The following is a 23,023-nucleotide window of genomic DNA, read 5'->3' on the forward strand; positions in this document are numbered from 1 at the left end:
AAAAAGGTTCATTTTGTTTGGTGGGAACCGATTTGTTTCAGCTAAACTATAAAAGAAGAAAATACAGCGAGGCATTCCTGGCAGCCATGACGCCCACACACAGACTCCGGATTGGGTTGCCAGATCCCATTCCCATCCGTCTCCAAGCAGCTGATACAAAGACTTGGATTGTTTTGTTTTACAGTTTGTTTTGTTGCCTGATTTTATTATGCAATCTATTTGTTATGCAATGATAAACACAGTAAAGTTGGACTAAATTGTTAAAAAAATCAATGCAGGATTTCAGATAAAAACCTCAGAGTTAGGGAATGTTTTCAACTCTGCCTGAATAAATTCAGTCATTTTATGCAAGATTTTTTGTAATATTGCCTCAGTAGAATAAGAAGCAGCTAAATATTAAAAATAATTTCAGATATGACATTTTATATCATTGATACAAGCTTTTAAAATAGCAGCAGCAGAAACGGTTTAACGCTGAAGTGTGTGCCACCTGTGGCAGTAATATAACAGCTGCTGATTTTATGTTTTCATTACTCTGCATTAGGTGTAATTTATTACACTGAGTGCCTGTTGATTCATTTAAATTCAACTTACAGTCAGAAATTTAAATCCACTCATCATGGCTGTGAAAATTGCGTCATTTTTGATTCATTTCAACATTTCTTCCTCCTGATAAAACGATTGAATAATTATATTTCTATAGTCGCATCGGGTGAAATTTACACACACAGGTTTGTATGTATGCATACACCCACCGAGGTGTTTTGTTGCCACAGATTCTATAAATTTTCAGCTGTGAAGCACGGTGGTGGCAGAATTATGCAGAGGGACAGTGTGAAGGAGTCATGAAGACGTAATTTTTCAACTTGACCTCAAATGAACAGACAGTTGAAACGGAAACATGAAATAATACCTGACCTATGACCCCAAAGAGAGCAGGAGGAAGCTTAAACCATTGTTTCCATCCCTCAGGATGGCTTCCCCTCCATCCCTCAGGATGGCTTCCCCTCCATCCCTCAGGATGGCTTCCCCTCCATCCCTCAGGATGGCTTCCCCCTCCATCCCTCAGGATGGCTTCCCCCTCCATCCCTCAGGATGGCTTCCCCTCCATCCCTCAGGATGGCTTCCCCTCCATCCCTCAGGATGGCTTCCCCTCCATCCCTCAGGATGGCTTCCCCTCCATCCCTCAGGATGGCTTCCCCTCCATCCCTCAGGATGGCTTCCCCTCCATCCCTCAGGATGGCTTCCCCTCCATCCCTCAGGATGGCGTCCCCTCCATCCATCAGGATGGCTTCCTCCATCCCTCAGGATGGCTTCCTCCCTCCCTCAGGATGGCTTCCCCCTCCATCCCTCAGGATGGCTTCCCCCTCCATCCCTCAGGATGGCTTCCCCCTCCATCCCTCAGGATGGCTTCCCCTCCATCCCTCAGGATGGCTTCCCCTCCATCCCTCAGGATGGCTTCCCCTCCATCCCTCAGGATGGCTTCCCCTCCATCCCTCAGGATGGCTTCCCCTACTCAGACATCTCTGTGACCACACAGCCAGACGGAGATTTAAAGTGGAGCAGCAAAAGCAAATGAGGCGGATTAGCAGGGCTAGCTAAACACTGAAGGTGTCTCTGCTGCTCTGGTTTTGATCTCTTAGCCTGTCATAACAGTGACAAAACTCTTACAGCAACAGTCTTCAGTCAAAGGCTTCTTAAGATCAGTTGCAGCACTGACTGCTACCGGAGATCAAGTTCAAAGTTCAAGTTTATTTTAAAAAATGTGACAATACATTCTTTCTGCCCACAGAATCACCATCCACGACTCTCTGAAGATACCTGCAGGATAAGACTTTGAGATAAATAAAATATTTCTGAATTTAATTGAATTGGTTTCAATTTAAAACTGCTGCTGCTCGATAACGGACATTCAGAGGTTAGAGCGGATGACAGTTTTAACACGCTATCTAGATAATTTTGAGTCACTACATGTTAAGAAAAACAAAAAACACATTCAAAGTTAAGCCAAGTTCTTGATTATAACACTTCTGTTAAAGCTGCAGTATGCAACTTTAATAAAAAAAAAAGTATATATTTGTTCATATTTGTTGAAACTGTCTTCATGTCATGACAGGATAATATGTGACAGACAATCTGAAAAAATTAAATTAAATATAATCAAGCTCCTCTGCCTTCTCTCAGGGGTAACTAAAATCAACCAATCAGAGCCAGGAGGCGGGGCTTAGTGCTGTCAATCATCCTCAAGCTAGCCTAGCTGGTCATTGATACTCAGGCTAGTTAGCATAGCCACCGATAACAGAGGATAAACAGTTTTCCTGTAACAATAAGTTGTTTCTCCACTATTAATACATTGAGCAGCGAGTACATGCGGATGATTGACAGCGCTGAGACCCTCTTCATGGTGCTGATTGGTTCATTTTGGTCACATTTTTGTAGATGGCAGTAGGAGCTCGATGTAGATTGATTTTTTTCAAATTATCTGTCTCATTCTGCACAGTCACAACATGGTGACAGTTTTAACAAATATGTAAAAAAAATAGTTTTTACAAAAGTTAAATGCTTTAAAGTTAAAGGATGTTTGACAATTTTACTCTGGAAAAGGGAACAATTCAGATGAATAAGAGAAATTGGGCTACATTCTTTAGTTGATAAAAGCTGCAAAAAGTTGGCATATTTCAATTTAGAGGCTTTGTTTACATTTCTTTATCTGTTTTTGGACCTGAAAAAGCTTCAAGTTCAACGTTTAGAAACTCCAGACACGTTTCAATCATAAAGACTTCCGTCTCTGTTTGTCGGCAGCGAGATGGGATGATGGCGCCTGATTGATATTCAAGCCCAGTTTGTTTATTCCCTCCCTTCTTGCAACCTGGCCTGCGTCTGTCTGCTCGTTCCCACATCCATCAATCTGAGAGTCAACTCTGAGGTAAAACACACAGATGGAGGCGGAAGTGAAGAGATGCAGAGGGGAATAAGCAGGAGAGATAAAGATGAAGAGCGAGATCTCTGCGGGTTTGCCTCCTGATAACAGGAGAGCAACGGCAGGGCGGTAAAATCGATCTGCACGCTCAGACGGAGCGAAGTGAAAAGTTGTGACAGCTCACTGTGAGCAAACACACAGAGGAGGATGAAGGGATGAAGAGCAGCAGCGGAGGCGGAGACTTACGACTTCTCGGGGTGGGAAAGTGTCTTCCTGGCGTAGAACCAGCAACCCCACCGCGCCGCCCATCGGAGTGTTCCTGAGCAACGAGACGACCTCCTCCTGCGTCCGGCCGTTCAGGTCCACGCCGTTCACCTGGACCGGAGCAAACATGGCGTCAGTCAGAGAAAAACGTACAGATTTATCCATCAATCTCCATCTTCTTCCGTTTATCCGGGTCGGGTCGTTGGGGTAGCAGCTTCAGAAGGGAGGCCCAGACTTCCCTCTCCCCAGCCACTTCCACCAGCTCCTCCGGAGGAATCCCAAGGCGTTCCCAGGCCAGCCGAGAGACATAGACCCTCCAGCGTGTCCTGGGTCTTCCCCGGGGCCTCCTCCCGGTGTGACGTGTCCGGAACGCCTCACCAGGGAGGCGTCCAGGAGGCATCCTGACCAGATGCCCGAGCCACCTCAACTGGCCCCTCTCGACGTGAAGGAGCAGCGGCTCTACTCTGAGTCCCTCCCGGATGACTGAGCTTCTCACCCTATCTCTAAGGGAGAGCCCAGCCACCCTGCGGAGAAAACCCATTTCAGCCGCTTGTATCCGCGATCTCGTTCTTTTGGTCATGACCCAAAGCTCATGACCATAGATGAGGGTGGGAACGTAGATCGACCGGTAAATCGAGAGCTTCGCCTTTTGGCTCAGCTCTCTCTTCACCACGACGGACCGGTACAGCGGCCGCTTGACGGCAGACGCTGCGCCAATCCGCCTGTTGATCTCCCGCTCCCTTCTTCCCCCATTCGTGAACAAGATCCCGAGATACTTGAGCTCCTCCACTTGGGACAGGACAACCCCCCCTGACCCAGAGAAGGCACTCTACCCTTTTCCGGCTCAAGACTTACAGATTCCTCCACTGAATTCTACCACACGTTTAAACTAATGCACAGATAATGTAATAATTTAATGATTAAACTTTAATTAAACTGCAAACGATGTAAGTTCCTGGTTGTGAACTGAACACTTTAGATGTTGTGTTTGTTTTGTTTTTATTAAATTTCTAAATATTGTTTTATTGATGTAAAGAAGTGAAAAGTGTATCTAAATAAACTAGACAGCTTTTTATATCTACAGGTCAACAACGGCTGCTCAACCATTGATGGACGGATGATTAGACAGATGAATGCATTGATGGAGGGACAGATGGACGACTGGATGAAAAGATTATCGGATGGACAAACGAGTAAATGGATGGATGGATAGAAAAATTGATAGATAAGTGGATGAATGGGAAAATGAATGAATGATGGATGGATGAATGACTGGATAGACAAATGGCCAGATGAACGAGTGGATGGATCGATAATTAGATCAAATATTGAAACATTGGGTGGATGGACAGATCGTTGGCAGATGTGAACATAAAGTAAATTAATCTGTCGATTTTGTCAACCATCCCATCAAGAGTCATGAAGACGATTGTCAGGAAGTTGAGCATAAATTCAATAAGAAATCTATCAGTTTAGAAACTGATCAGTTGACTGATCAGAAGTGATTCAGGGGAACCTAAAACAGCCTGGAAATATTTTACTAAAGGAGGATTACAAACCAAACACAAGCAGATACGTCTGCTTTTTTAAAACTTAATCCACAAAGATTGAGCCAGTTTTTAAATAATTATACTGAGATTCACCGATGAGTTTCTGATTTGAGCCAGAACGTCTGAGCCTCGCGGTGTAATAATCTTTTATGCAAATGACTTGCAAAGGGGGATGATGCAACTTCAGACGCTGTTCTCTCGCTGCAGCACAAGAGTTTGGGAAAAGGCTCTTTGATTTCTGAACAAGACGCAGAATTTCCACATCAAACCAGGAGCTTTAATTAACAAACCAGCTGGAAGCAGGTTTGACTGATAGACTCTCATCGCATTTAAACTGAGAGAACGTCTTACCTCCAGCAGCCGGTCTCCTGCCTTAAGGCGGCCATCTTGGATGGCGGCCCCCCGGGGGAGAATGTTTTTGACGTAGATCGGAGCGGAGCCGCCGATGGGGACGTCGCGCGACGTTATGCTGAAACCGAGTCCTTCAGGGCCTTTGGGGGAAAAAAAACAAAAAGATGGAAGATTTAATGGTGGGATTTGGTTTGACCTGAAGGCAGAAGTGAGTAAAAACGTGTTTGGATCCAACCGGCACGGTTCGCATGGATCTGATGTAAGACACGGCAACAATGGTGGAGAAAGAGTACGGTTCAGAACGAGGAGCAGAACACGACACATGTATCTGGGTAATTACATCACATGTTCACTGGGAATAACAGCCGACAGAAAACAGGGAGCAGATAACTGGCATATGTGAAGAGTTACCAGATTTACGTCTAAATTTAAACGTAATTATATTCAAATAAACGCTTCAGTCTCCTGAAATAACCTTCACAGATTTTCTGGAGAATTATCTACGTGGAAAATCTATTATCAATCATTTTCTGGTCATCACAGAGCTGACCACAAGATTCCTACGTTTTTGACTCAGATCCTTTATGTTTGTTTTAAATTAAGTAAATATGGAAAAATAAGAAACTCGAGGAAGAAACAAAAGTATGTAGGAAACAAGAGCAAGAAAACATGAAGGGAAGAAAGAACTACACAACAAACAAGGGAAGGAAAGAAGGCAAGGAAGAAGGTGTGGAAGGAAGAGGGTGAGGTAAGAAACAAGGCAGGAAGTAAGGAAGGAACAAGGGAAGGAAGGAAAAAGCAAGAACATTAACTATTGTACAAAGAAGGGTAAATAGGAGCCAACGAGGAAAAGCAAGCAAGGAAAGAAGGAAGAAAGGTAACAAAAAACACAAGAACTACATGAGGTAGGATACAAGGAAGGAAGTAAATATTTACATGAGAGGAGGATAGGAAATGAAAAAGGAAGGACAGAAACAAAAGAAGGATGGATAAGAGGAAAGGAATGTGCTAGGACATAAGGAAAGAGGGGAGAACAGACAATGACGGACACCTTCATCTTTTGTCCAGTTAGTCCATTAACTTGATCATAAAAGTTAAAACCAGACGATCCAGTCAGATTAAATCCAGTCAGATTGAATCCATCTAGATTGAATCCAGTCAGATTAAATCCAATCAGATTAAATCCAATCAGATTAAATCCAATCAGACTAAATCCAGTCAGATTGAATCCAGTCAGATTAAATCCAGTCAGATCGAATCCAGTCAGATCGAATCCATTCAGATTGAATCCAGCCAGATTAAATCCAATCAGATTAAATCCAGTCAGATTGAATCCAGTCAGATTAAATCCAGTCAGATTAAATCCAATCAGATTAAATCCAATCAGATTAAATCCAGTCAGATTAAATCCAGTCAGATTGAATCCAGTCAGATTGAATCCAGTCAGATTAAATCCAATCAGATTAAATCCAGTCAGATTGAATCCATCTAGATTGAATCCAGTCAGATTAAATCCAATCAGATTGAATCCAGTCAGATTAAATCCAGTCAGATTAAATCCAGTCAGATTAAATCCAATCAGATTAAATCCAGTCAGATTGAATCCAGTCAGATTAAATCCAATCAGATTGAATCCAGTCAGATTAAATCCAATCAGATTAAATCCAGTCAGATTAAATCCAATCAGATTGAATCCAGTCAGATAAAATCCATTCAGATTAAATCCAATGAGATTGAATCCAATCAGATTAAATCCAGTCAGATTAAATCCAATCAGATAAAATCCATTCAGATTAAATCCAATGAGATTGAATCCAATCAGATTAAATCCAGTCAGATTAAATCCAATCAGATTGAATCCAGTCAGATTAAATCCAGTCAGATTAAATGAAAAATACGGTTTAAATAAATCAATTGAGTAATGAAAACTCAACAGAAGATTCAATAATTGCTGAACATCCTTTTCTCCCAGCTTCTGCAGTCGCCATTTTGTGCACTAGAGTAAGTGCTGAAGTTGGGTTTTGTAATCTACTGACAGCTGATGAAATTAGTTTGTGTGAGAAAAGAAATTAAAAAAATCAATTTCACATCAGTTCGAAAGGCTAAAAATAGATTAATAAACACCAAAAGAAAGGACATTATATCTATATAGGCCTGTCGCGATAAACGAGAAATCGATTAATCGTACGATAAATTAAAACTATCTACGTCATTTTAATTATCGCCGTTATCGTCTCTTCCAGCCTTTTTCTCTTTTTGTTGATGACGCTAAATGAAAAAAGGCTCAACTCCGCTGCTCTCCACTGACCCTCCCTTCCTCATTTCCTTTGTGTAATGCCCAGCGCACACTACACCATCTTAGTGCTGTCAGTCGATTGCCGGCCCATTTTCAAAATCTGAGACCACACATTAGCCGACAGAAATCCTAGATATAACGGTTCCAATGGCTGGCTACAAGTCCAGCTAACTAATTTTAAAACCAGGTATTAATCAATGCTTTACTACAATCTACCTGCAACGCATGTGGCTCTAGTGTCACCGTAACGTCCTGACTGAATGAAAATCATTATAATCTATTTATGTCACGTTAACGAAGAACAGCTGAAAAGTTACCGGGTTCATCAACTGCGTAGCGATTTCGCTCCAACTCCTCCCCTCGTCATTTATATATTCTTCGTACGAAATGTTTTATAACCATTAATGTTGTTTCCACATATCATCTCCAATGTCCCCTGGACTTCAGGTTGCGCCGTGTCAGCTGTTTGGGATTTGGGTCAGCTGTAATTTCCCCTCTGAAAGCACGGAGCAGAATCCGCGCATTCTGATTGGCTACTTGTCACATTCAACAGGCTGTATTAAGATCCCAGCGGGGAAAACCTCTGATTTAGATCGGGGGGCCACAACGACCTAGCGTAACACACCACACACTACAGGATGATAACAAGAGACAATCTTAGAACGATAAAAGTTCTAAGATTGGCCTAAGGGTAAAATGTTTGTGTGAACAAACGTGTAGTGTGAACTATTGCATCAGGTAGTCGATGTGCCCATCTTCTCTATTTAAATCTAATGATTACTGAAGGGCAATATGGTTTACAGACCTCATAATCTGCACTCTTTTGGTTGAATGCAGTATTTATTTACACTTTGGCTTTATGTTATTTCGTTTTTATTCAAGTACATTTTTGTTAATGGAGACTGAGAATCAATTTTATTTTTATTTTTGGTTGTTTTGTTTATTTTTATTTTATCAGTTCCAGTGTTAAATGTTCTTTTGAAAATAAAGTGTATCTATCTTTGGCAGGAAATCTCATGCATTATTACATCATTTCCATTAAATCAGTGTAAAAAGGTCTTCAAACAATACTATCGTCTATCGCAATAGTTTTTTGAGACAATTAATTGTTCAGCAAAATTTGCTATCGTGACAGGCCTATGTGTGTGTGTGTGTATATGTATATATATACATATATATATACATATATATATATACATATATATATATATATATATATATATATATATGTATATATATATCTATATATATATATAAATATATATATATATATATCTATATATATATATATAGATATATATATATATATATATATATATATATATATATATATATATATATATATATATATATATACACATAACAGCAGGTGCAAGATACTGGCAGGAAAGAATACATGGAACAGACACAACCAAGTAGCAGGCATAGTGTACAGAAACGTCTGTGCAGAATATGGACTGGAACCCCCAAGATCAAAGTGGGAAACACCCCCGAAGGTAGTGGAGAATGACCAAGCTAAGATCCTGTGGGACTTCCAGATCCAGACAGACAAAATGGTGAGGGCGAACCAACCAGACATAGTCGTGGTGGATAAACAACAGAGGAAAGCCGTTGTGGTGGATGTGGCAATACCAAGTGACTGCAACATCAGGAAATAGGAGCATGAAAAACTAGAGAAATACCAGGGCCTAAGGGAGGAACTGGAGAGGGCCTGGAAGGTGAAGACCACAGTGGTGCCTGTGGTCATCGGGACCCTCGGGGCAGTCACCCCCAAACTGGAACAGTGGCTACAACAGATCCCAGGAACAACATCAGACATCTCAGTCCAGAAATGTGCAGTCCTAGGCACAGCCAAGATACTGCGCAGAACCCTCAAGCTCCCAGGCCTCTGGTAGAGGACCCGAGCTAAGAGGAAGAAGAATCACCACCCGCGGTGGGTGAGAAGGGAATTTTTTTTTATATATATATATATGGTGGATAAACAACAGAGGAAAGCTGTTGTGGTGGATGTGGCAATACCAAGTGACTGCAACATCAGGAAAAAGGAGCATGAGAAACTAGAGAAATACCAGGGCCTAAGGGAGGAACTGGAGAGGGCCTGGAAGGTGAAGACCACAGTGGTGCCTGTGGTCATCGGGACCCTCGGGGCAGTCACCCCCAAACTGGAACAGTGGCTACAACAGATCCCAGGAACAACATCAGACATCTCAGTCCAGAAATGTGCAGTCCTAGGCACAGCCAAGATACTGCGCAGAACCCTCAAGCTCCCAGGCCTCTGGTAGAGGACCCGAGCTAAGAGGAAGAAGAATCACCACCCGCAGTGGGTGAGAAGGGAAAAAAAATATATATACCGTAATTTCCGGACTATAAGCACTTTCTACCCTGCGGCTTATACAACGATGCGACTTATTTATGAATTTTTTCTAACGGCCAGTAGGGGCGCTGGAGCAGAAAAGGTAAGCGTGAGACAGCTGGAATATATCTGTAGAGGAAGACTAATGTAACGTCGTGCTTTGTGGATGAATAAAATTAGCTTGAACAGACCCTCCTTCTGGGCAAGCGTCTAGGCAAGCGGACCCAGCGGGTCCGCTTGCTCTCTCATAAGCGGACCCAGCGGGTCGCGCTCTTCTGGCAAAGCAAGCGGGTCCTTGCTCTTCTAAACAAGCGGACCCAGCGGGTCCGCTTGCTCTTCTAAACAAGCGTCTAGGCAAGCGGACCCAGCGGGTCCGCTTGCTCTTCTGAAACAAGCGTCTGAGCAAGCGGACCCAGCGGGTCCGCTTGCTCTCTAAACCAAGCGGACCCCAGCAGGTCCGCCTGCTCTCATCGGACCCAGCGGGTCCGCCTGCTCTCCATGGCGGACCCAGCGGGTCCGCTTGCTCTGAGGAATCATTGTAGGTTGGTTCCCACAGGAAGTGCTCTTGTCTGGAGAGGCACTCTGGTCTAATCCTTCCCTGGCAGGTAATGGTCGCACAGTTTTTCATTCTGTTGTGACCAGGTAACCAAGTCCCCAAACAACAGGAAAAATTAAGGGGTAAGGCATCTCTGAAGTACTAAAAATCTTTGTCCGACACGAAACTACGTTTCAATGAACTGTTTAGATCCTGACTGACAATGAACTGAGTTACATGCATTTAAAGTCTCATTGACCTTCTATGAGGTCATCATAGAAGGTCTTTGATGTCATCAATGACCTCACTGGAGCTCTGGTGCAAGGTCTTGCTTCTGATCGTTGCTATGGAAATGATCATATCAGTTCTGCATGACTCAAACTATAGATGAAATAATGACTAAATATTTGTATAATGTCATATTTTTTAAAAATGTATTTAACATAAAGAGATTGACAAAAGATTTGTATATGATTGAATTGTTTCATTTGTAGTTTTCTGTATCTGCTGTGGTATAAATTGTCTTAACCCAATTATCCATTATTATTTTTAACACAATCCTTTGGTAAGCTAGCTGTACCAGTTTGAGAAAGATCAGTTTAATCAAATCTAATCTGCTATTATCCGACACTTTGATCGCTCTGATTTAAGGGGATAAAGCAGATGAGATTAACAATGATTTCCCAAAATGAAAAAAAGAAATGATCTATGCAGTTTGTCTTCAGGCAGCAAAAAGGTGCATAGACCCTGCAGTCATAGTGATGTAGCTTATAATTTATTACATGATAACCTGATAAAGAAAAACCTACTTTGAAATATATATTTCAGTGCTGTCAGCGTTAATCCGCCAATACAAGCGATTAATGATCTGAAAAGTTTAACTCGTTAATGTTCCTTCCACTGAAGCACCAATTTACTGTTAACAAAACGACTCATTTTAAACCAACTTCAATAAAACTCAGAAAACTGGCGTGAGACAACAAAAGTCTTTCAATAACGGTTTAACGGTTCGTTACATAAGTAGCGAACCGTTTTACGACGTTAAAACTAACCGTTAAAAAAACTAAACTTGCTACTTACGATGCTAGCGCCGTTCCAGAGTGGACTTTTACATCACTTCCTATGAATTCATATATTTTGATTTTCTGTTAAAAGGTCCCTGATTGAGATGGAAATATTAACTGAAGGGTTGTTGTTTACTATACTACCACAGTGTGAGTCACATATTCTGTAATGATTAATAAATAATCGATAACTGTTTGTCTATTCTTATTCTAGAAGTTCTATGAAGTGTAAAAACTAATTCATTGGGTATTTCTGTCATCTTTTTTAATAAACTGATCAAGTTTTTCTCATTGGACATCGAAAACAATATGTAAAGCATTTTGAAATGCCTTGCTGCTGAAATGTGCTGTACAAATAAGCATGATTTGCGAGAAGGCAATCTATTGTACAGACTTCATAATCTGCACTCTTCTGGTTTGAAACCAAAAGAAAAATGGGTATTTATTATTTATTGGTTGAAAATAAAAAGTGTAATTTATTTGGCTTACAGATTCTGAAGACCTGCACTTTTTGGTTGGAAACCAAAAGAAAATAAAGATTATTTCCACTTTGGTGTTTTTATTCAAGTACGTTTTTGTTAGAGGAGAGTGAGAATCCATTTTATTTTTGTTTTTGGTTATTTTGTTTATTTTGTTTATCAGTTCCAGTGTTGGGTGTTCTTTTGAAAATAAATGTATCTATCTTTGTCAGTTAAATCTCATGCATTATTACTTCATTTCCATTAAATCGGTGTAAAAAGGTCTTCAAACAATACTATCGTCTATCGCAATAGTTTTTGAGACAATTAATCGCTCAGCAAAATTTGCTATCGTGACAGGCCTATATCTATACATCACAGATTCGAATGAATGTGTAGAACAGTTTTATAACAATTTGGGGTTTTTCATGATAGTTTAGTTTTATTTTTTGTAACATTTGTTCGTCTAATCCAGTTTGTTTTAATTAGTTTTTAGAAATTGTTTGCTAGTTTTTATTAGCTGGTTTTTGGCAGAAGCAGCAGATTACATAGGATTGTTTTTCTTCAGACTACTCCTTTTCTTCCTGAACTTTTGTGTTTTGTTAAGATGTGACATGTTCGTTCTAAACTGTAATTGAAATAAATAAAAAACAGCGAGGAGCGTGGGGTATTGTAATTTACCGATCAGCTGCTTGAGTGGATGGAAAAAATAATAATTTCACACGAGTTCAAAAAGCTGCTAAACAGATTTATAAACATAAAAATGAAGAACATTATATCTGTTTTACAGCGTAGTTCAAACTAGTTGAACTATAATTATTTCAGTTTATTCCTCAGGTTCAGTTTTAATTATTCGATCAGTTTTGAACCGACGGAAGCAACAAGCAGCTGGGTGCTGGTTCTTTTTGTTGTTTTATTTTCCACAGTCTGGATTGATCCCAGTCCAATAAGAGCGGACAGATTTGGGTGAGGATTTCAGTGACACACGATGCAGCCCCGTCAGACTCCTTTCAGGGACCAGCAGCTGCTTAGCAACAAGCTTCCTGGCGCCAACACCTGAAATCCTGCTGGCAGAAGATCACACCACCTGGGCCAGCTGTCACTCAGAACCGGCACCGCAGAGGAGACTCAGTCCTGACCCAGACTGCAGCTTTATTCGTTTCTTTCTCTGGGTTCTGAAGGTTTAAACCAACAGGTCTCACTTTCACATCAACTGGACCGATTCTGGTGATTCTATGGATGCTTATCAAGATCATTTCTATGTTAAGTTAAGGGAATGGCTTCTTTAGTTATTAAAAAAACATTACAGACAAGGTTTATGTGATATGGACTTAACTTTTGATCAGAATATTTTGTAGCACTATTTTGATAATGATAAAAAGGACGATAATTACTATTTATTGCTTCTGTTTTCGGTAACTATACGAGTCTGACTGCAATCACATCCCCACAAACATTGCTCTTAAAAACATTTCCATTGTAATATGCTTCTTTAGGATACCAGTCACAAAAAGTTATGATTTGTATCACTAAACTGCACACAGTTTCAAATGATAAACAATAAACGATACAATAAATGCTCTGAAAGAAGCTGGCAGGTTTAACGGACAAAAATCATATAAATGCCTCCATGTAACAGACATGCTCAATAAATTTGTCCTCTCGTGCTGAAACTGAAGGTAGAGGTGCAGAAACCTTCGTTAATTTGATACCTGCGATGTATAACTGTGATTGGACAACAAGGAAAGTTACGGATACCTACCAAGATGGCCGCCACCTACAAAGTTTCTGGAAGTGTGACGTCACATGAGAACCATGTATTGCCAAAAAAAAGGGTGGATGTTTTTTTTTATAAACTTTGGCTGTTTTTAGAAGCAGTAGAAACCAAAATGTGAATTGTGCATAAAAATCCTCTTTGAAACATGAAGGTTTTCAGGATAAATGAACTTATTAGCCTTAAAATCCTGCAGATTTCATTTCAACTCACCTTTCTTGAGCTGAATGTTAAACCGCCTCCCCACTTTCTTGGTATACCCCGGCGTGGGCGTCGAGTTCAGCCCCCTCTGAGGCGAGTGGGTGTGGCCTGTGGGAGGTTTGGCCGCCGTGACGGCAGGGTGGGTCAGATGTGGGTAGCCGTTGTTTGAGTCCGGGTGGGTCTGCGTTTGGGACCCGTGGCGGTTTATCCTCTGTGGGTTGTGATCGATGCCGGACAGCGAGTCTGGGCTGAAGCGTCCCGAGGAAAACGAGGGGTTCCTGTCGGCGTGCGATAGCTGTTCGTAGTGGGCCTTCATGGACGACGGCACCACGTGGAACATGATCACCGGGGAACGCATGGCCTGGCGAAACATGTTCTGTGCTCTAGAACAGGAACGAAGAGACGGAAAACACAAAAACAGGAGGATAAAGAGAGGAAGTTTTATTTTGGGTACGAAAAGAGCATCACACACTCATCCAGTGTTAATCACATCGCTGCCTGGTGAAGCACTCCACCTACCAGATGTCCATCTTCGCCCACCTGAACAATCTGACATGTTAATTAGCACTTATTGCCAACGCAAGCAGCTCTAAAAAGAAACCGAACCCTCCCCAACTCCTCCATCACATAATCTTCTCATTTGGCTGCAGATGAAGCAGACCGCTACACGTCGGCTTGTTCACAGAAAATCCTCTTTAAACCCCTTCAGAAGGTGTGAGTGGAAACTTGTGTTGCCTTGTTAGCACCACCTGTTTCCGTGCAGCAGACCCTGACAGCTGAACGGACGTTTAGGAAACTAAAAGGCTCCAGAATTTCAAATGCTTCCCCCTCCTATGGACTAGCAACTTAAACTTGAAGGGTTTTTTGGCCGCATATTCCCAGCTGCTAATAATGTTCCCAAAAGACGTCGGGGTCTTTTCACGGCATCTTTACAATTTTTGGCCTCAGAAATGGAGTGCCAGACAGGATGTAATATGCAGCTCTATAAAAACGCTTTTTAATACCAAGGACAACTGCTGCTCTTGTAAAGTGCCTTTGCCTGGAAGGTTTATTCTCTCTCTCTCTCTGCAAAGGTTATGTTTCAGATGCTGGAAGGCAAGCTTTAACATAACAGGAACAAGAAGGATTGAATTACTTTTTATTCTACTGCCAAGAAACCGGCACTGTGCAAAAGTCTCGAGTCGTGTCTCATTACTTTATGTATTGCTGTTAAGAAGTCTTGCCAAGTCTTTCTACAGCTTTCACTGAGATTTGCACCAATCCCCTTCTGATACCGATATCTGAGGTTCAGTACCAGCCAGTAGTGATCGATACAGAAAGACAAACCTGAATTGACTTAAAATGTTTTCTTCTTTTAAACAAAAGTTTAATTACAAATTTATTTGATAACTCTGCACCAGGACAGCACAATTAAATACACCATTAGTTTCACAAGCTTGGTCAGACATGCAATAACAACTTTCATTTGTTCAGTCAGTGCAGTTAGTAAAAAAATTTAAAAAATAAAAAATAAACTGACAAAAATAAACGGCATCAGACCTTCTATCTTCTAGGAATCAAAAGAATAATGTTAAATAAATAATTAAGCACATAGAATTAAACTGAATAGATCTTATGGATCAGGCACAATGTCATCGATACCCAATATAGAACTACTTTCAATATTGGGACAGGTAAATTAATTAATACTGGACCGGTGCATATCTAGTTTTACTTTTGTGTTAAGGGGTCTTTGCATTCATTTCTGTTCAACACTGTAACCTACAGTTTACTTTCACTCAAACTAGGGGATAATCTGTGTTACTTTTCAAAACGTAAGTTTAAAAAACTTGTAAGTCTTATGAAATGGAAAAAGTTTCCAAGAAACAATTAACCGATAAAGTCCAGGTAGATTCTAGAAAGCACAGTCATGGTTGCCAACAACATGGTAGAAATGAGCAATTCAGTATTAGCTTTTGGCATGTCAGCATAGCACTTTAGCATTAGCAGAACTAATGTTTATGTTCTCAGCTTTAGGGTTAGCACAACTAACTCTAACAGAGTAGTGAAAACTCAGTTAGATAACTGAAAACTTTTGAATTTCTAACTAAAAAGTGACTTTCTTTATTTAAATTTTTCTTAGCTTCGCTACTGACTGAGGGGAAGCATGGATGTTAAAGCATTGACTGATTGTGAACAATTCATGCTATTGTTGAAGGACTTGTTTGTTTTCTGAATTAGAGAACATATCCACGTATTTTCATAAGCCATGTGATAGATTTCCATCTTCTAAGAACAATACTGATGTGAAAAAGCTTCTCAAAAATAAACAAACAGCAGAGGAAAGCAGGAGCTATAAATGTTAACAGGCCTCCCTCCATATTTAGGAATGAAGAAAGTGTTACAACGGGAATCAGGAGGAGCAGCAGCACAGGGACAAAAGCAGAGAGGAGCTCAGGCTCAGCATCAGAAGTTAGGAGCTACAGGAGCTGAACTGGGAAAGGTTAGCGGCAGACATCAGAGGAGCCTGGCAGGAGAAATGCAGCGGATTACAGTGAAGGGACAGATTCGGGATTGAAGCAAAGATCAGACGTTGGCGCTCCAGAAAACGGGGCCACAGCAGCAGCTTCAGCTTCAGGCTTACTGTTCGAATCGGATGTTTCGCAGGTCTCCGTTATTGATACGGATGATGCAGTCGTTCTCCTGGAAAAGGCCCTGGTGCTCGGCCTTCCCTCCCCTCTCCAGACGCTTGACCAACAAGCCAAGAGTCCTGAAAGGTTTGAAAGCTCATGTCAAACAGATTCAACCCAAAATAAATACAATAAGAGTTTGATGAGTGAAGAAATACAAAATGATCTTCTAAAATTAGGCTTGTGTCTCACAGAGCGTCCCTCAGCTCCTTCAGACTAGCCAGCAGCAATTAGCAAACAGCTGGTGGAACTGCTGAGTTTAACAAAGGAGTTACTTCTCATTGAAACGCTGGTAAAAACGTTGTTAAAGGGTTAATGTGATGACTTTCTTAAGGCGGAGTTTCACAAAGAGAAACGTTTTTAAAGAGACAAAGGCCCAATTTCAAGGAGTTAAATAAGGAAGTAGAATTTAATTTAAGTCATATTTTTAATATATACAGCTCTATAAAAAAATAAGAAACCACTTAAAGTTTCTCTGACAACATGTCTCTGAAATTACAAGCAAACATGTATTATTTATTTGCAGAAAATGAGAAATGGACAAAATAAGGAAAAAGATGCAATGCTTTCAGACCTCAAATAATACAAAGAAAACAAATTCATAATACTAATACTCAGAAATCAATATTTGGTGGAATAACCAGGAGATTTTCAATGGGATTCAATGCAGTGGGTTCTTAGTTGTAACATATGTATTTATAAATATATAGCATGTTTATAACTACTGAAGGTAACAGTTACTTTATTGTGTTATAAAATGGCACTTTGTGAATGGAAAACACATAATGATGCCACTTTGAAGTTTCTTATTTAGCTACTTTATTCCCTTTCACCTCTGATGGAAACAGCAAGGATGTACAGAGTTAGGCTTTATGTTTAATAAAGAATCACAGTTTTGTACATTTCAGGTTGGGTTAGGATAATAGTAGAACATGGATTATTAATGCATAAATTAGATCTTATGATGGATATAGAAATGAGGTTATTTAAAGCTCTTTGGGTTTTGCATAATTCTGCAGGTACTGAGAGAAACATGGCTGTCACATCACATCAGCTGAGGATGTACTTGTTGTGCAGTAGCTCTGCAGACAGTTTGCATGTTCACAGTTTTCTCTGCTGAGTTTCTAGGTGCTTCAACACCCCTGAACATCATTAGGCGCGGGGATAAGTCGTACTGAGGGAAGCCACGCTGAGCCGACACAGTGGAAAATGGTTTACGCCCCAGAGGCTAACTCCACCTGAAAGGATTACTGACCGGCACCTCAGGAGGAAAATCAGCCAGAAAATACCTCACAAAGCTAATCACTTCTTTACATTATTATTATTTTCTTGAGGTAGCGTGAGCTCATGAGAGTAAATTGAGTTTATTTCAATGTAAGACGAAAAGTTCTGGAGTTTGAAAAAGTACAGAGAAACATGTTTTTTATTGAATCAGTAAAAAAAACACACAATGTGATTTGCAGAAGAGGAGGAGAAGCCATTCCTCTGATGAAAGTCGGGCTTCTTAATCTTACTGCAACGCTCGAAATGACGTTTGTCCCAGTAAAAAGAAAAGTGCATTATAAATTTGCTTTTAGGCTGATTAAGCTCAGAGTAAGAGGGAAAGGGGATATTATGCCTTGGATTTGAAAAAGTTTTTCTGACTTTATGGGGCAAATTCATGCTTTTATGTTTTATGAAGTTGTAGGATGCACTGCAAAAACATAAAATGTTACAGGTAATTTTGGTCCAGATTCTAATGCAAATATCTTAGTTCACTTGAAATAAAACAACCCAGCTTCCAAGTAAGTTGTGTAAAGTCATTAAATATCTTTAATATTGATAAAATGGCAAATTATTTCACACAAATTGGGAAAAATATCTTGTTATAAGTCAAATAATCTGTCAGCGGAAATAGTAAATTTAAAAAACAAATCAATATTAAGGAATTATTAACTTAAACCAAACTCCTATATCCTGCTGAAAAGGTCATTTTAAGTTTATTTTGACATATTTCTAATGTATAAAGATGACTAGAAATGAGACCAAAAGTATTTGTAACATTTTGTGAGCGGTTTCTGTTCTGTTAACATCTGGAAATGTACATTTTTCATCTCAAATCCCAGAGTTTTCTTTGCTGTACTGGAATCCCGCTCGTCTCCAAACCAGATGCTAAATTCATCTTTTCTCCATGTGTGTTTGCAGGGAGTTGAATATTGTGAACGCAGCTTCGCAAAAACACGTTGATCTGCAGCCATGTTGGAATATGACGACCGTTTGAAAACAAAACCACCCTGACTGAAAATTGGAAACTGGGAAATGGTTTCACAATGCTAATGCTGGAAAGTGTGCGTGTGTGTTTCATATGGATGGATTCAGGTTTGATGTAGTAATGGAGCAGAGAGGAATGTCTGTTATGCATGTATATTTGGGTCTGATGAGATCCAGAACAGAAAATACTTTTTGTTTTAGTAAATCACCAAACTTGTGCTGAAAGGGGTTTTAATGATTAAAAACATAACTGCTTTATTCTATTTTTTTAGAAATGTTTTTGTGCAGGTTTTGATCATTCAGAGCCCTTTTTTTTTTGTGGTTATTTTTACCTGCGGTCCCTGCCACTGAAAGGCACCACATGGATCCCCAGAGGCCCGCCGTCGTTTGACACCTCCACCAGTTTCACAATGTCTCTGGGAGACGGTGGATGACAGACGGAGGACGGAGGGGGTGAGGAGAGGAGACACCATGTGGGTACAACAAAAAGAATAACAACAAGAAGAAATAAGGCAAAATAAAAAATAAATATGCAACAAAAAACGGCTCCATGTTAATTCAACCCCCATTTTAAACTTTTAGCTGCTCCTTTTCATCCTAACCTGCTTTTATTTTGTGCAATGGAGAATTAAGGCCACATTAAGCAAATAAAAGAAAAAATTACAAGAATAAAGTAGAAATAATACGGGAATAAAGTTGCAGTATTACAAGAATAAAGTCATAATATACAGACTTGCTACCTTTTATTTTTGTATTATTGTGACTTTATTCTCATACAATTATTTTCATAATACTGTGACTTTATTACCAAAATATTACTTTAATCTCATATTAAGACTTTATTCTGACTCTTGTACAGTTTTACTTTCATAAAATTATGACTTTATTCTCATATTATTATGGTTTCTGATTCTCGTCAGAATTCATTTTCGTCATATTGTGACTATTTTCATAATTTTTAATGTTATTTTTGTTTAGTATGGCCCAAACTTTGTTTAGATAAGTTTTGTATTTAAGTAAATATTTGTATTTAAAGTTTACTATTTTGATATTCAGTTTAGGTTTTTAGTTTAGTCAAACTTAGCTGTACTGTTATTTGTTTTGTGTTTGTAATTGTATTTTGTTTAGTTACCCCTGTTGTGTCTTAATTGGTCTGATCAGCCAGTATTTAAACCCCTGTGTGTCATTTCTTTGTTAGGTCAGTTATGTTTGTTTGTGCAGCTGGTTTGTTTACATTTTTGCCTGAATTCAGTTTTGTTTTTTTGACCTCTTTTATGAGCTCAGTTTATCTTGGTGTTTGTAATTTTTTGGGTTAAAATAAAAGAAAACCCTATTTTTCTAATATGTCCTGTGACTCCTCCTATTTTTAACTCGGTCCATCACATAACTTTTTAACTAATAACTTTGGATTTAACCATTAATTATCTCTCTGTGTTGTGCTTCTGCATGTTATTTTCTAAATATTTTACACAAATATTATTTCCATCCAATTGTAGTTCTGGTCCACATTAGTTCCAATCAGCCTGATAAAACGTGAAGTTATGATCAAACCAAAATATCCGTAAGAACCTTTTAATCTGATTATCAGAGTTACAACAAAGCTCTTGTTTCTTTTATTTTTTATATAACTCATCAAATTTGGAACCATGCTGCATTCACTGCACTTAAATGAAATGGGAAAATGTTACGAAAGCATAAAGTGGACAAACACAGAGACAAATTAACCGAATCCTGGTCATTTGGTCTTTTCATCCATTTCACAATTTTGCAGCTTTAGGTTTTTCAAACCCAGAAAAATGAGCAAAAAAAATCTTTTCTAGAACAAAACTTATCAATAATCTAAAGTCTGCAGCTTTGCTTGCTGTCTGGATCTGTAATTATGTAACTCTGAAGGTTTTCTGGTTTCATCGGGGCTCAGTATAAAACAGTGAAGGGGTGAATTAACAAAGAGCCTAATTAAATATAAACAGAAAATGAGAAAACATATTGCAAAGCAGACAAATGATAACAAAAACCTTCAAATAAATCGTGATGGAGAAAGACACTAAAGAAAACACAACTTAAGACCAAAACCCAGCTTGTGCTGCTACATAGTGAAAAGAGATGATGTGCAAAAGCCTCCAGGCTTCGTTCATTTCTTTATATTTTTCTCTTTCATGGAGATTTTTAATGTGGTCTTCTTGCTACCAGGGATGTTTTTTCTCACCCATGTTAGATGCTACTTTTTAAGCAACACCATGCAATACTGTAAGTGAAGCTCAAGAACTAGTCTGAAAATGCTTCACAAAGCCTGGAAAAACTGAAAAATAAGTAGTAATTTAGAAATAAATGGGAGGTTTGCATCTTAACTCGTGACGGTTGTTGCTGGTTTGGACAAATTAGAGTAGGAAATATGTTCAGTCACCAAATTACTGCAGAACAAAACCAATAAATGCACAAACATAGCAGGACTTTTAAAAACAAACCTTGTTGAATTGATCCTGGGGAGTAAAAATGAGTTCCCTCAGGATAAATGCAACTTCCTCTGCTGAAAGAAAAGTTGTAAAAACTTCCTGACAGGATGTGGGATCAACTCATCGGCTTGTTTTCACTCCATGTCGTTGAAATTTGGGCCTGCTGGCTGCTTTTATCAGCACTTTTATTGCCCTTTAGTCTAATTTTCTCAATAACAGAAGATTAAAAAAAAACAAAAAAACACCACAAGGCAGCAAACAAGATGCAGAACAGCAGATGCTTTTATTTTGGAAGCAACAAGCAGGAAATGAAGGAGAAAAAGAGCAAAAAGACGCAGTTTATCCTTCTGCGACCTGCACAGGATGCCATGGCTTTTAGGAGAGGATAAACGATGTCAGTGACTTTGACCCCTTAAATCACAGGGGTCAAACTGAAGGCCCACGGGCCAAATCCGGCCCGCCGTAAAGCTTTAAGTGGCCCAGAAGGGGCATGTGAATAGAACCTTGAAAATATTCATAGGAAGAAAAATTATATTTTATCAATCAAATGAAAGAAGTTTCCAATGGAGGAAGGTTCGGATCACAGGAAAAAGTTCTGAATTTTCCTTAGGATTTTGACTTTTTTCTCAGAATTTTGACCTTTTTTTCAGCATTTACCAAAATTATTCGGACTTTAATCGTCTATGAAAATTAGAAAAGAAATTGAGAAAAATAAGAAGTCTGAAGAAAAAGTTTGAATTCTGAGAAAAAAAAAGTCAGAATATGAAAATAAAAATGTTCAGAATTCTCAGAAGAACCTGAAAATCTTCTCAGAATTTTGACTTTGACCTTTGTAATCTACCAGAATTATTCTAGTTCTGAATTTAAGCAGAATTTTTCTGATCAAAACTCAGACTTCTGAGAAAAAAATAAGAATTCTGGAGGAAAAAAAAGTTCATTTTAAGAAAAAAGTCAAAAGTTCAGAATTCTGGAGGGAAAAAATACATTTTGAGAAAAACCTAAAACTTTGACATTTTCTCAGAATTCTGACTTTTGATCTCAGAAGATTTAAGCCAAAATGATTTATTTTTTCAGTGGCACTGATCTTCTCGAATAATTTCAAATGTATTCTGCCAAATTACGTCAATGTGACATGATGTCCAACATTATTTAACTTGAAGAAGTGCAAAGGCGGCTATTTACTCAAATGTTAGATGTTTGTTAATTGGTTTTATCAATACCAGCCCTTTAGGGACATTCATAATCTGCTATAAATATAAAAAACCCAACTCAATGGTTCTAGGCGTGTTTTTTTCCCTCTCTCAGCTGTTTTCCTGGCTGTGAAATGTGCACACTCTGGCATATTTTAAAAGCCGTCGCATCTAATCCGCTCGCAGCTTAGATGCGACGGCTGTGATTAGCTCGGGGAGAAAAAGGCCCCCTTGTTGACAGCTAAGAAGGTGGGAGAAAGCCAGACTCTCAGTGAAATCACAGGAATAATAACACCATACCTGCATATTAAGCTGGAGGCATGCGACAGAGCAAAATAACAAAACAAAAGCACAGTTGTTAATAACAGGAGCAGAACAGGTTAGCGCGTGGGCGAGCTCTGACGGGGAGATGAGGATCATTCTGCTCCCACAAAAGATAATTATGCAAATCAGGGAGCGGGCTTTAAAGTGAGATTTTGCACAAACAAACCCGGACCGCGACACAGAACCGGCTGCACGGAGCTTTTCACAGACGATTAAATGTCGAAGAGAGAAGACAAACTTATTTATCCTGCACAGGAAACGCTGTAAAAACAAGCTGCTGATGAATTATCAGAGGAAGAACATCACAAAAACATGCATTTGATCTTTAACAGCCATGTGCACTTTGGTTTAATAAACCAAATACCATTTCC

The 23,023-nt window shown here is 39.5% G+C and overlaps 1 protein-coding gene across 8 annotated transcripts in view; it reads right to left on the minus strand.

Annotated features, from left to right (window-relative positions):
- pard3ab (par-3 family cell polarity regulator alpha, b) overlaps nucleotides 1-23,023 on the minus strand; it is a 261,995-nt gene that overhangs the window by 121,349 nt on the left and 117,623 nt on the right. For 5 of the 8 annotated variants that reach the window (XM_044134498.1, XM_044134495.1, XM_044134493.1 and 2 more), the window contains exons 7-11: nucleotides 19,018-19,101; nucleotides 16,390-16,515; nucleotides 13,779-14,149; nucleotides 5,086-5,225; nucleotides 3,167-3,295 (exon numbers count right to left, since the gene is read on the minus strand). In XM_044134498.1, coding sequence (XP_043990433.1) covers nucleotides 3,167-3,295; nucleotides 5,086-5,225; nucleotides 13,779-14,149; nucleotides 16,390-16,515; nucleotides 19,018-19,101 — 850 coding nt within the window. The remainder of the gene's footprint in view (nucleotides 1-3,166; nucleotides 3,296-5,085; nucleotides 5,226-13,778; nucleotides 14,150-16,389; nucleotides 16,516-19,017; nucleotides 19,102-23,023) is intronic. The other 3 variants (XM_044134496.1, XM_044134499.1, XM_044134497.1) reach the window with 2 other exon arrangements.

Source organism: Gambusia affinis, linkage group LG12 (genome assembly GCF_019740435.1).
Source record: "Gambusia affinis linkage group LG12, SWU_Gaff_1.0, whole genome shotgun sequence".
Classification (NCBI taxonomy): Eukaryota; Metazoa; Chordata; class Actinopteri; order Cyprinodontiformes; family Poeciliidae; genus Gambusia; species Gambusia affinis.